Genomic DNA, 15086 nt, shown 5'->3' on the forward strand with positions numbered 1-15086 from the left:
CCTGCCTGCAAGAAGTCTCCTAATCTCTTGGCTGCCTTACTTCCGCTGCCTGACTTAAGCCTGAAACAATGACAGAGGGTGATGCAGCCCTGTGCTGGAAAAGCAGGTTCCCTGGAGCAATCAGGACTAAGAAAGGGTACACAAAGTCCTGTGAAACCTGCTTTGCTAAGAATGCTCTCAATTTTCTGATAAAGGTCCAAGCAAGAAATAAGTTTGTTTCCCAATGTTTTGTAACCCTTTAGCTGACAGACTCTGACTCAGAATAAGCCCTCTGCAGTTCTTTGTATGCTATTGTTTGATCCTTACAGCCTGACAATGATTAATAAGCTTTACCTCTATTCCTGTGCAAACTGAACCCAATAAAAGCCCATTGAAGAAAAGGCTCTTCTTCGCCCTTCTCCTTTGAGAGATCAGCCACCTTTCCTCCCCAAGCAGATCATGTCTTGGTAGACTTATTCTCCTCCATACAGATGGGGCAGCCCTGCGGGCAGAGCACCCCCCGCCCACCCCACATATATACATATATATTTATTTATCAGAAGCATTCAGGAGCCTCTCCAATGATTTGGAGTTAATCCCATTTTTACCTAATTCAAAATCAGCTTTCCTCATTTGAGTGTCTAGTTCCTTCTGTGGCAGGGCTCTAGTGATCTTGGAAGTTGTTGGTTAACTGGAGATAGTGAGGTGCCTGGGTGCATAGCATCAAAGAGAGAAAAGACATGGAGCACACAGAACATGGAATTGAGCCATAATCTTTGCATTTCCCACTGAAGCTTTCAATGTACCTGCAGCTTCCACTTTAATCAAGTAAGTTTCATTTAGAAAAGAAAGAGCCCACTTTTTTCCTTATAAAATCCTGATTTTATTACTTTTTGAATATTTTTCTTTTTAAAGGAGGAATACAAACCATATATTACAGGGGCCTCAGACTGACAGCTTAACTTGAATCACACTAGGATTCAGGTATTTCCGGTCATGGTACGAAGGCCAGTGGGATGGGTCTGACAAGGGTCTGTTGGCGGCAAGGACTAAGAGAGCCCATTTGGAATGATCTCATCACAAGGAAAAAAGAGTTGGTTTGGGCAATGTGCCAGATTTAAGGGTCAAATGTGATTTTAATACAGTACGGTATCAGCCAATCATTGCCCTGCCACCCCTAGGGCTTGTGCCTGACCCAAGCTGAGAGATGATAGTGATTAGTATGCTAAAAATTGGATTCACTAAAATCTCTGTAAGGCATTGCAGCAGATTTTGGTGGTGTCCCAATCCATATACTTATTGTGAACACCTATGACTTCCTACCTGAGCACTTTTTTCAGGAACAAACGAAGCAAGCTCAGGCCATGAATTGGGCAAGCTAGAAATGCCAGAAAGTTAATATCCCTGGAAGTAGCCCTCAGTCAATGACAGAACAGAATTTGGTGAGGAAGCAGCCCTTAGCAGATGATGAATAGCTCCCTCATCCCTTAAGGTGTGATACTTCTGAGGCATGTTCTACACTGTCTCCCAAAGTCCTGCAGAAGGGTTGGACTCAAGGATAGCTGGCTTGATAACACACCCTCTGTTAGCTTTCTTCTCATCACTCAACTTTTCTTACTTCCTTCCCACTGTTCCTGGGATTGCCTTCCAAATACTAAACTGCTCACACTTACATCCTTGTTTCACAGGCTGTTTCTGGGGGGGAAACTCAATACTAAGACAGGCATTGAGTATACAAAGCAGCCCAAGTTTGGAGTCAGGCAACCCTGAATTCAAATTCCTTCTCACCAGTGGCAGTGAACAACTTAATTTCTTTAAGATTTTTTCATCTATGAAACGGAGATCATAGTATTGACTTCACCAGGACAGTTTATTAAAACGATGCTGAGAATGTATGTGAAGTATTGTGCACTGTGGCTTGTACATAGTAGGTGCTTAATAAATGCTGACTATTATCAATTACATATTTATAACATTGTTAATACAGCATAGTGCAGGTTGAAGGCAAAGCTGTTTTCCACACTTGGGGTGACTGCTGAAAGATGTGCTGTAGAGAGGTTGGGTGTCTGTTGAGAATATGGAGTTTGGTCATGTAAATGACTTAAGAGGAAACATTGCCACAAAAACACTGCTTTTATTATGTTTATGAACTTAATTTGCTTTCTGAGGGACTTTCATATTGGGGTTGTTCCCTTTGCTCCGCTTCACTCCCCACTCCTAGGCAAGATCATATTTAAATTCTCTGATCGCAGTGACAGAGAATTTCTTTCAGCCACACTGAAGCAGGCTGAAGGATTTCACTCATTCTCTCATCCCAATTAATTAGACTGCCGGGTTCACTGGCAATGTTTCAGGATTTTCAAACTGCCTAAGATCCCAGGGTGGGATGTAAATGATGGGCCACTTTGGCTAAGATGGCAGATAGCAGAGACGATCAGTTGTTGCCATGCCCCTGCAGGTGCAGCCAGATGACCATGATTGTAGAATATGTTTCAGCTCTTTTCATTGTTTTCCTGTAGCCTAAAATCAAGGGCCTATGGTGATATCCTATTAAAATCTTCTTCTACTTATTTAGACACCAACAGACAAATTTCTCCCCCATTCAGTAGAGGGATATACGAATGAAAATGTAAGATAACATGATTTTTATACAAAAATAACTTTTAAGAGGGGATAGTATTACCGATAGAAGGGACTCGGCAACCTTGGCACACCTGGCCTTAAGAACAATAGCCTCAAGGCCTGTGAATCTCATTTGTCTCATGGGAGAAAGAAAAATCTTTCTGTGACCTTGTCAGCTGGTCTTAAGCTCATGCAGGAGATTTTCCCAAGAGGGTCCCATTTCGTGTGTCTATGGTGTCTGAAAAATCTGTTGATATTAACACTTTAATACTGGTCTCTGAGATACTTCATTAGTACCCCTCAGGGCCATTTGCATTAAAGTGATTTAGGTTTATGTCTTAGTGTTAAACTATGAGCTCCTTGAGGGCAGAATTCAGATATGATTTATTTGCGTGTGCCCAGAAGCCAGCATAGATCCTGCCTAGGGTTGCCAGGTATAGGGGGTGGGGGGAAGGAAATATTGGTTATCCAAAATTCAGATTTAACTGGCATCCTGTATTTTATCTGGTAATGCTATCCCTGGCATACAGCCCAACTCAGTAAATATTGGTGAGTGAGTGAAAGAACGAATGACTAGAATTGTACCAACAAATGGAGAAATAAACTGATAAAAATACGGACTGACCATGTAAAAGATACTCACCCAAGTTGTGTCTAACAATCACAAAACATCGAAACTGTGTGTGGTTAACATTCTACCTTTGAAAATCTGACAGTCTGGTTTTGACTTGAGAAGCATTTTCTATCCATGCCTCCTCAGTCACTTGCACTTAGTGTCCATGTGGGGAGAATACTAATCTTCTATTAAGGCGTTTTGTTCCAATAATTTTACATTTTAATTCCACACATCTCTGATTTCGTGTCTGCCTAATTGTTTATTAGTGTGTACCAGTTGTACAAGAAAATGGACAGTGGATGGTGTATGGGGTTCAGCTATTCTGAAGCACAACCATCTCTGTATCTTCCTCTAAAATTCCAAAAATGTGCATTCACTCCAGCCGAACCCTGGGGTTTTGGGTAAAGTCATTCACTTTGATTAAGCCATCAGGACCAATTCTGTTTGGGAGAGATATATGTCTGGGGTTAGTTCCTTTAACAATTATTCTTAAGAAAGACTTTGTAAACTCTCTGGGTGAATTCTGCTGCAGCTCCCGCCCTCATCACTCACTTTTTCTCTGAACTTTTGACTGTATGCTCCTCCTCCCTCTCTCCTCCCCCACTGGTGCAACCTGAACATGAGCCAGCATCACCAGGAGGATTTGCTAAGACACAGATGCTTGGGCCCTCGCCTCCCAAGTTACTAATTAGGCAGGTTAAGGGTGCAGCCTGAGGAACTGCATTTCTAACGGGTTTCCCGGTGATGCCGTGCTGCTGGTCTTCGCAACAAACAGAATCACTGTCCTATACCCTTCCTCCCTTTCCTTTTCTCCTGCTCTTTTGGATCCTTATCTCTTGTTCTCCATAATATTTCTCTGTTCTCAGAGCGGTATAATACAGTAACCTCAGTTTGCTTTGGCTCGCTAGATTTATTTTCCTCCTTCTTTTTTCCCCTTCATTTGGTAAACATTTACTTACACTTCCTGTTCGATGTAGGCCAGCATTCGGCTGACGTGTGATGCAGAGATCTCCCCGTCCACTTCAGCAATATATGTGTAGAGAAACTGGAAGGTGCTGAAAGGGATCCGGGCAGGTCCACAATCATGGTCAGATGATAGAACTTCACATGCTATCTTGAGAGTTTTGGAAATGGTCTATAAAGCCATAAGATTAAATTAGGAAACAGTCACTATTCCAGGCTAGATTCCTAAGACCAGTTTAGATATGAGAAAGAAAACAAAAAATTTGCTCTCATAAAATGAAGTGGGAATAGTGTAATATTCTGGCAAGTTTTAATTTTTTGTGCCCAAATGTTATCTAATTCAATCAGATAATCTTGGTCTACCGGGTGTCTTCTTCTTCTTTTTTTTCCTTTTCTTTCTTTGTTGGAGGGATACTGTCAAGGAATTAAATTTAGAAACTTCTCAGTACTTTAAAATATTTATTATTTTAATCGGAACAAACTTACTCAACAAGAATTGGATTTGTATCCTACAAAATTAAAATGATTTATTATTTGTATTGTCCTCCTGTCTTATCTCCAAGGGGATGAAGTGATTAGTGTAACAAGATACTTGGGGCAAATACCACTGGGGTGGGGGTTGAGGGGAGAGTAGGCAGAGGGTAATGCCCCTGGGGAGATAACAGTTACAGATTCAGGAAAAGTGACATTGAGCATCACAATGAGCCTAGTTCTTCTAAAACATGTGGATCTAAGAATAAAAAATAAAAATAAAACATGTGGATCTATATAATCAGAACTACCCAGTCCATTATATGACACTGACCTTGTAGTTGCTGAGAAAAATTAGTAGACAGTGAATGCTAGAAGTTTTAATGGAAGGGTTGCTACAGGAGCAAATACTCCTTACAATGAAACTTGAACATTAAAGTATCATGTTCAGAACTGAAGTTTTACTTATCTTTGTCTTTAAAGGAAAACTACACTTTGAATAGTAAAAGAGTTATGAAATGATGGGATAAAGCAAAGAAACAATTCAAAGAAAGGATTGATTAGCTCCAAAGTGGCAAAGACAGGTCAGCATATATGCCACGGTGTTTTATGAAAACAGATGATGTATAGCTTCTCCTTACACACTCTGCAGGGATCAGTGAAAAGTTAGCCCTAAGTGGCGAACTGGGAGAAAGGAACAGCAGCTGCTGAAACTCCCCAAATGGCTGGCCAGAGCTATTCTTTGTCTGCAGTTTCTGTTTGCTGTTGTGCTCTCTTCCTCTCCCTCAGTGTTATGAATGTCTACATGGTGTGTCTTTAACTGTGGTATGTGTTACCCAGGGATGTAAGTCTGTATGTGAAGTATATGAAGATGCTGAAGTATGTGAAGTATATGAAGATGCTGAATCAACTTGCTCCACCTTCCCAGGGACACAGTTTTACCCGATGGTAGATAATTTAGACATTTTTGCATTAATTAATTATAATTGATTTAATATTTAAATATTTTACATTTACAAACATTGCTATTTTATGAAATAGAATCTTCAATGTCTATGAGGTTTAAAATGTTATACTACTTGATATGAAAGAAATTTTAGGTTTTCGGCAAGCCACTTTCTTTTACTTTTTCTCGCCCTTGGGAGTCCTCTCCTAGAAATTGCTGTGAAGCACTGACTGAGGCAGTGTGCCAGGCATTACCATGCAGGAGGTCGGGAAGCCAGGCATACAAGAAGCTGGGTAAGAGGCTGTCAGTGAGGATGGAGAACATGCATGTAAGATGAGGTCATCATGACAATGGTTTTGGGTAGATTTGCAAGCATGTGTGAACTGACCTACTTAATTTCCATCCATAGTTCATTCTCTGCTTTTCTTAAAACAACAGCAAACCCTACTCCTATATGCCTTTGTCCTGTTGTCCTCTTCCTATAGTTTCATCCAAATTGAGGTGCTGTTATGATATGAATTGTGTCTGCCCAAAGTTCATATGTTGAAGCCCCAACTCATATTTGGAGATAGAGCCTTTACAGAGTACTTTCAGTTAAAATGAAGTCATTAGAGTGGGCCTCAATCCAGTAAGTCTGGTCTCCTTATAAGAGGAGGAAATTGGGGGTGCGGGGGAGAGAGGGAGGAGGGAAAGGAGAGAGAGAAGATACATACATGTACACAGGAACAACCATGTAAAGAAAGAGGGAGGCATTGGTCATTTACAAACCAAAGGAGACTGTCCTCAGACACACCTTGATCTCGGATGTCCAGCCCCTAGAACTGTGAGGAAATAAGTTTTCATTGTAAGCCTCCCAGTCTGTAGTACTTTGTTATGGCAGCCCTAGCAAACTAGGACGGATGTTTTCTACCCCAAACATCTTTTACTGATCATTTAAACAACCTTCAAATTCTATTGCCTTCATAAGATTTTAAAATATTTTAAAAGATTTAATAAAATGATGAGTAGATAAAGAATTATCTTGCCTGGAGCTTTTTGGTAAACTTAAACAAATGTAAAGAAAACAGAAATCTGCATTCTGATGCACAAGATATTTTGGTCAGATAGGCATTCACTTCATAGAGAGAGCCTTTCAGCATCTTATGAGCCTCATTTTAAAACTTAGAGGTGAAAGGCTCAGGAAGTGAATTATTTGCTAATAAATATGTCATTCTTTCCAGTGAACACAATTACATATCTCTTTATATAATTGGTCTCAGTGGAACAGGAGGTGCTGAAGGCTATTCTAGAAGAAGGGTGTGCTGAAAGGGAAGAGATCATGGCTGGCTGGTGAGTTGGCAAAGAAAGGAAGGATTTCTGGGCTTGCCTCTAAAGATATATGGATTAACTAGAATGCAAACCCTCCTGTAGCTGGCAACATCCTGACCACTCCCACATTTAAGTTCCCTACAGTAATCTAACATGTAACAAATGGGTATAACAGTATTGGTTCCTGGATTCATACAGTACCCTTTATTTACAGACTAGACCTTCAGGCTGACTTCACTTCTGGATGTTCTTTGACACAAAAGTGATGAGGGGCAAAGTCATCTACCTCCGGACCTCTCAGAATTGGAGGGGATCCATTCTTATCCAGAGGGTGTCTCAGTGGAAACAGAGAAGGGGGAATAGAATTATAGAATGTTAGAGATGAAAGAACTTCATGGCACATCTAATTTGACCTCATCATTTGAGCAGGCAGGTAGAAATATACGACTCACTTTGTGGCTTCCCCTCTGGAATTTGGGAGGCAGCCACATCAAAGTAAACCTAGCAGCTGCACAGTGAGCTAAGCAGAGGGAGGGTTGGAGTGTGGCTTTCCAAAGTCACTCTTGGTTACTGTGAGGTATGTGGACAAGGAGAGGATGCAGACATCTCACAAGGTGGTTGAGGGTCTGTGAAGTGACCACTGAAGCCAGGGAGCAGATGAGGGAAATCTGGAAGAGAGTCAAGGAGCCCTGAGTGCCAGCAACAATGAGCCAGTGGGGACTATTGTACCACAAGAAAAGAGAGACCAAAGACATAAGTTGCGAACAGCTAGCGACCACAAAGATAAGTGCTTACTTCCAGGCAGATCAGAGGTGCCAGAGAGGACCATGGGATGTGGGAAACCCTTCCCTTGGGTGTTCTAAGGTCCAAGAGTCACCCCTTTCCTAATATCCTAATACACTCAAATGCCATCTTTTTTTTTAGTCAATTGATTAAAAATTTTTTGAATTATGGGCTGACATTCAATATTATATTAGTTTCAGGTGTGCAACATAGTGGTTAGATACTTGTATAACTTATGGAGTGATCCTCTGATAAGTGTAATACCCCACCTGACACCATGCATAGTTATTACAATATTCTTGACTATATTCCCTGTGCTGAACTTTACATCCCCGTGACTATTAACTGCCCATTTTCAGCTGCCATCTTAAAGAGAGGAGCAGTGAGGAGACACCTGAAAGACTGGACAATTTACCTTAAGGCTGTTTCAGTAATTGCATCAGACAAAAATTTCTGTATTGGATTAAATCTACTTATTTTCTTACTCCACTCTTTGTGGGCGGGGTAGATCAGGAAAATCAGAATTAACTACAGATAAAATAAAAATAATTCCCCCCACCCTCCTGACATCTCTGAGTGTGGTATAAATTTGTGACCCTATAAGACTTCGGTGAAACTCTCTACTTTTTATTTTCCCTTCCGTGATTTTTCCCAATCCTTGGGGCTATTTTCACAGAAGTGTGATGATGCTGAAGGGCAGCTTACCTGCCCCTCTGCTGCACTTCCCTCTTCTCTCTGGAGGAGAGTGTTTGTTTGTTATACAATGTTGCCATAAAGAACAGAGACAAAAAACAAACAACAACAAAAAACACCTCTCACAAATGGCCTCGTCTCTCCTGCTCTCTAAAGAAATGAATATGATAAAAGTTTCAGGGGAAACACATTTTCCCAGAAACAAAAAGCTCAAATGTGCATTTCAAGCATATTTGAGAAGAAAGAATAAGATTGTGATTAAATATGCTGAATGATTCAAACTATACCTTTTCATACCATTTGGTTTTGGCAGAGGCGATAATTTTCCCATTAACTTTTAAACTTGTATGTATTTCAGGGAATTTTGAAAAACCATGTTTCTGATGGTTTCTCATTTAAGTTACAGAAGTATCTTTTTCTTTAAAACAGTAAGATGACTTCCAACTGTAAACCCAGGCAGGTTTGGAAAAGGCATACATCTGTGTGAGTGTACAGCTTCCACGATGACGTCATGACTGTACGTCTAGACACAGCCTTCTTTCTCCTTTCCAGCTCTCTTATCTCGGATGTTTTATCCAATTAGGCTTATCGAGTAGCTTTATATAAAGCTGCAACTCTTTTTTAAAATCCTCCCATTGGCATATCTTCTAGGTATCTGGAACCCAGGTATAAGCAAATCTTATTCCACAGCTGGGTCTTGGTTATCTCAGGGAACATGAATGGAGGGCGTAAAGTGGGGACAGAAATACATTTAAGTGCAATGATTGCAAATCATAAATAATCCAAAAGTCACATTTTAGTCAACCTCTCCCCAGAGCCTGATGGCAGCCTTTTCTCTTTCCTCCTAACTCTGGCTTCTGGCTGATGAGCTGAGAAACTGATTCAGACAGAAGGAGAAGGGGATATGAAGAGGCACAGCCCTGGAGAGTTGACTGTGTACATAGATGTACTGCCCTTCCCGGCCCAAAGAGAGACTTCCCCTTAAGGACAAAAAGCATTAAAGCTAACTTACAACACCAAGAGAGCTGCAAGCCAGAGCTAAAAACTTCAGCCACTCAATCTCCTCCGTGAAGCGGCCCACATTTATCACACTATTTAACAGCTCTGGTGGGAGACTCAGCACCTTCCACATCTGGGCCAGCTCATTGACATGGATAATCAGTCTGCCAGCAACCTGCAGGGTAGTAGACGGACACAAGACAGAGAATGAGCGACAGGATGAAAGCATGCCCTGAGCAATGCCTGCCCAGGAAAGGCCCGGTGTTCTCCCAGTGTCTAGCAAGTGATGGGGGTGTCAGGGGATAAAAGGGGGTCTGATTGGCAGTTATCTTCGAAGGGGTAGAGAAATATTCAGCCAATGAAGAATATACTAAGATATAACTTAATCACTTTAACTTCAGATGTCAGAATTATGAAAAAAATGTACATTTATACTATATTTTTTCTGATGCTTTTATTATCTGCTGCTTCATTCCTAGGTGGTTCCTATAAGGCAGATAGGGCAGCCTGAAATGAAACCAAGGGGCAGAGGACTGTTTGACACCAAAATCAGTGGTGAAATTGGAACAAGGTATTAAATCTCTTGCCTCCAGACTCCATTCAGTTCCTTGTGCTAGACCTCACACGGACCCCTCACCCTTCCCCAGGAACAATGGGGTCTGGATGCTTCATGTCGCTTGGCCCCTGTTACCGTGGACCTCTGCCATGTCCACTGCTCACGGTCCTGGGTGGTTAAGAGGAAAAGGGAACAAATGGCCAGCTGTTGGCCAACAATGTGGTAAGGGCACAGAAGCCCCAGTGAAGCATTACTACACCTTCTCAGGCCCTTTGATTCTAGTGAAATGCTAAGCCTCTGGCTAAGTCAGTCCTGAATCACCCCAAACTGCTCTGTCCTGGATTCTAAAGCAGGGTCTCATGGTGCTAAACCATATTCCCCCATCCATTCTGCAGGCAGCCCCCAGGATGATGTGTCAATGAAGAGAGAGCCAGAGTTATCCTGAAAATTAGGCTATATCCATCCACACCTGGAATAACCAGGGGCCTACAATATGCCCCTCCCCAAACTGTGATTGTCCTCGTCTTATGATCTTGATCAGTAAGGGAGACGCTGTCAAGGGACATGGACTTGCAAAAACACTTTCTGGGCAGAAGGGATTACCATTTCATGGAGCCCCTGGACATTCTGCTTGCTTCAAAGAAATCTGGGATGATCCCACCAACAGCTCAGCTTCCAGCCCATTTCAGTATCATTCCTACTTCCCTCAGGGAAGAGTTATTTGCAGTGCATTGTTTAGTGAACTTTAGGATGAACCTAAGTGGCAGCTGGCTTTTCAGAGGGATGGTGGGCTTTTGTCTATACCTGCTGGCCTTGATATTGTACCCCCATTTCTGCTCAGTGCTGCAGTACGACCCTTACCCTAGAATGCAGGATCTTCAACAGCTCAGGTGTAAGCTCTGCAAAGTTAGATGAAGCAACTGGCTCAGACCGATCTCTCACTGGAGGAATGTCTCCGCGGGTCATAGCTCCAAAATAACTAAAAGAAACAAGTTTCTTCATTGACAGCACATATGCAAAGAAATTATTGCTTGTAATGAATTAAATATACAGGGTCCATCCAGAAGGTATCCAGCCATGTAATAATGAAAAATAGAGACATTTGTTGAAGAAGATACAAGAAACATTGTACACAGGACAATGACATCTCAGTCCCCTCAAAGTAGACACCTTGGGACCTCACACAGTTCTCCCAGTCACCATCAGCTGCCCTGTCATATTTTCCTGAGTCCCATTGACAGTCTGAAATCTCTCCCCTTTCAAAGGTGATTTTAGTTTTGGGAAAATCCAGAAGTCACAAATCTGGGCTGTAGGGGGGCTGAGTCACCTGGCTGATTTGATGTTTCACCAAAAAACTCTGCATGAAGTGTGATGCATGAGCAGGCATGTTGTCATGATGAAGCTGCCAGTCATCAGTTGCCCATAACTGTGGCCTTCTGAATCCAAATAGCTTCCATGGAGTAATGTTCAGACTTAACGCAAAATTTGATGCAGATTCATTGCTCTACTCAATCATTTGGAATGTGATGGCCACACAATACACATGCTCACCCAACGACGTCTACCACCCCCGCTTACTAGTACAGTGAAGTCGTCATTGTTCATGCATGTGCATTCCAGTCCACTCTCCTTGGCTGTCAGGTTACATTGATGTCACGTAAACAGTTCTCATTCTGTTAGCAATGGCTGGACTTTTCCTGGACAGACCTCATATAGTTTGTCTTGGAAGTCCTTTGTGGAGTTCTATGCTCTAAAATGCTGCAGGTCTGTCTGTGAGTCACATGAAACCATCTGCTAAGAGCTTTTCAATGGGTGAATGGATGGAGAGTGCTGTTAGGTCATGCTCTCCTTTTACACTGCAGTTGAACTACAAACTAACTCTTCATGGAGAGCTAAAAAATTTATAGCACATGATACAATACGGGAGCAAGCAAGCTATAAGAATGGAGTGTTTTCTTACATAAATGTCAGGGATAATACCAAGAAATGTCATTTTTCTTGGGATAAAATAGCAGCACAAGAACAAAATGAGGTTTTAAACTATTGCATAGTATAAAACAGTGTGCCTGATTTGCCAAAAGAAATCAGTCTTCTGACACTGAACTTCAAGCTTAGAGGTAATGCATAAAATTTAGAATGCAGAACTAAACAGGCCTCATTACAGCAAAGCAACCCCATTTCTGTCTTTTTTTATGAGCAATCACTGGTTTATTTTCATTCCATTTATAAAAAGCTTCATTGTGGCCCAACCCAGGAACATGAGCACAGTGTCCCAGAGCCTCTGGAAGGCTCCTCTTAGATTGCACTGTGTGCCCTCCCCAGGTGTCCACACCTCTTTCCCACCACTTACTCAATCCACCTACTCAACCTTACCCTCTCCCTTCCCCCAACCCACCAGCTCGGATCATCAGCTTCTCTTACTCCCCTTTCCCACTGGAAAGCTACTACGGAGGTCATCAAACAGCAAAAACAGCTTGAAAATCATCTGGGAGGTCTGGTTAGCTCCCAACTCCTGCTCCAAGTCCCAGTTCCCCAGTTTCCAGGAGGCACTTTGTCTAAAAAGCAATTTCAAAGCTGAGAGGCTTTCTGTACAAAGTTATTTCAATCTGGCCAGCAGCCATTGTGTAAACTCCTTCCATGGAGCAGCCTCTGGGGGTCCCTCCTGACAGAGGGTGCCTGCATTTGAAGTACACAGTTTTCAGCCAGGCCAGGTGCTCTCCAAGTCCTTATAACTCTGTTTTGCCTCATTTCTCCAGGATGTAATATATACTGTGTGGACGAGTCAGTTCAAAGAAACAGGAAAGAGAATAACAATTTCCCCAATGACAAAATACAAAAGGTCACTGGTTGGGCAAGATCAAGTTTTAATAGCAATGGAGGAAGGAGTCTCAGGAAAGGAATTAACCAACTTGTACTAGTCCTACAATTAATTCATTCTGTGAGCTGATCACAACCTTCCCCTAGGTGCACTGCTGTCACCTAGTGGTGACGCCAGAGACTGAGGCCAGGCTTTACACAGGGCAAAGCCCAGCCAAGTTCCAGGATTCTGAACTTTTCTTTCCCCTGGGAGAGTGGACTGGGGTGCAGGGATGGGTGGAGTGTGCCTGTCTTGACGTGAGGTAATAATCTGACTTACTGATTGCCCTGGGACACTTTACCTGTTGCCCTGGTGTCCTATTGCTCAGCCTGGTTTGCTTAAGGGCATCTCATCTCCACCCAGTTGGATGGATTTATGTGTAGAGTTTAAAGCATCAAAGAAATGAGAGAGTTGAACATCACAAAGATTACACTAATCAGTCCCAACTCCCAGGGTGCAGCATGACAACCTCCTCACAGTCTTCCAAGACCTTCCCTCCTCCAGCCCCTATCTCCACCTCCAATGGAAACCAGGGCTGGAGGTGAGAAAGGAATACGTACTCAGCAGCCCACTGGATGAGATCCTGTGGCTGGGTCCGAATGGCAGCTTTGGTAAATTGCTTCAGCAATTCAGGCAGCTCCGGGGGAATGCATATTTGCTTATCCGTCTGAGGCATTGATTGGTTGGCCTATTGGCAAAGAAAAAAATAAACAAAATGGGAAACTTTGAATCATAAAGTGACAGGAATCCTGGACAGGAGGGTACCCAGCCTCTTTGACACTCTCAGTACTGGGGAGTTCACTACCCTACCAGGCAGATGCATTCTATTGTTCCACAGCTCTGAAGTTAGGATGTGGTTTTACTAATCCTTGCTTTTTGTTGCAAATAATTCTGCCCTTTAATAATAAAGAACATACAGAATACTCTTTCAATTAAAAAGTAGAGATCAACAAGAAATAAGCAAAAAAAATCTTCTAGTGATATCAGCCCAAATATTGGTCATCTCCTTCCAGAATATTATCAATGTAAATATTTATTTGTATACATCAAAATGGGGTCATACAAAACAGCTTATTAACTGCACAGCATATCATGAACATCTTCCATGCTGTGCAACTCTTATTGGCCAACTAAGAGTGGAGCAAAATGTATTCTGTGAATCCTCTATTATTTTGCATTAGGTTATTTACAAATAAAAATAAGCATTAAGTAGTCATTTGATGAGCATCTCTCTTTACATCTGTATGTACTTATCTACTCTAATTGTAAAAGAGAAAACTCATACATTTTAGTCAAAAAGTTTTAGGACATTTTGGAACAAAATATGAAAATTCATACACACTCTATGCACAAACAACATATTAAAAGATTTTGTCTGCATTTAGTATAGAAAGAGTCTAGGTATTCTGAAAAGCCCTTCCTCAAGAAACGCCTAGATGTAGACAGATCCCAGCAAGCAATACCTTTCAAATTGCCTTGTTAAGTTGCAAGAAAATGAGGGAAATCAGCAATTGTTCAAATAAAGTGAGTAAAGTAGAAACAGAATGGTAAGCAAATGACAAAATTAGGGGCAAGTGTTGATGCCAGGAACTTGAACCTTTCAGACAAATGGCCAGGCAAGTTGGGAACAAACCAGATCTGGGGTCCCCAAAATGTAAACAGCCGAAATGAAGGACTCTCATGCCACTGTCCCCCCTCCAATTTGAGACCCTCCAAAGTTCACACACCCTTAGTGTGAAAGGGTGGGACTGAGAATATCTGCCTATTGGCAGGGGGAAGTAACATAGAAATTTGATTCCATTGGGGCAAGATAGTCTCCTACAAATCTGTAGCCATAAACTAAGTCTACAGGTTAAATTTATACCACAAACCAGCACTAGCTGTGCAGCTCTGTGGATTGAGCATGGGCCTAGAAATCAGAGTCACTGGTTTGATTCCCAGTCAGGGCACATGTCTGGGTTGCAGGCCAGGTCCCCAGTAGGGGGTGCACAAGAGGGAACCACATATTGATGTTTCTCTCCCTTTCTTTCTCCCTCCCTTCCCCTCTCTCTAAAAATAAATAAAATCTAAAAAATAATTATACCACCTACCAGCCTGGTTGGAAAATTGCAAGACAAAACATTAAAGAGGCCTCAGTTTACTGGTACTCCATTATCTTTTACTTTATGTTCTTTTATTTGGAAGAAGAAGAGCATGAAAATATTAATTTTAGAGTTTGTAAAAAATCAACTATGCACAGTAAAATTTCAAAGGTAATTACTATAAAAGTAATATCACCACCAAACTAGGAAAG

The 15086-nt window shown here is 41.8% G+C and overlaps 1 protein-coding gene across 1 annotated transcript in view; it reads right to left on the reverse strand.

Annotated features, from left to right (window-relative positions):
- Window positions 1-3120: 3120 nt before the first annotated feature.
- Window positions 3121-15086, reverse strand: part of ROPN1 (rhophilin associated tail protein 1) — a 31838-nt gene continuing 19872 nt past the window's right edge. Inside the window, exons 2-6 of the mRNA XM_028504949.2 lie at window positions 13354-13481; window positions 10798-10915; window positions 9394-9555; window positions 4177-4352; window positions 3121-3657 (exon numbers count right to left, since the gene is read on the reverse strand). Of these exons, the coding sequence (XP_028360750.1) occupies window positions 3591-3657; window positions 4177-4352; window positions 9394-9555; window positions 10798-10915; window positions 13354-13469 (639 nt within the window). The 5' untranslated portion in view covers window positions 13470-13481 and the 3' untranslated portion in view covers window positions 3121-3590. The remainder of the gene's footprint in view (window positions 3658-4176; window positions 4353-9393; window positions 9556-10797; window positions 10916-13353; window positions 13482-15086) is intronic.

The sequence above is a fragment of the Phyllostomus discolor genome, chromosome 2, assembly GCF_004126475.2.
Source record: "Phyllostomus discolor isolate MPI-MPIP mPhyDis1 chromosome 2, mPhyDis1.pri.v3, whole genome shotgun sequence".
Lineage (NCBI taxonomy): Eukaryota > Metazoa > Chordata > Mammalia > Chiroptera > Phyllostomidae > Phyllostomus > Phyllostomus discolor.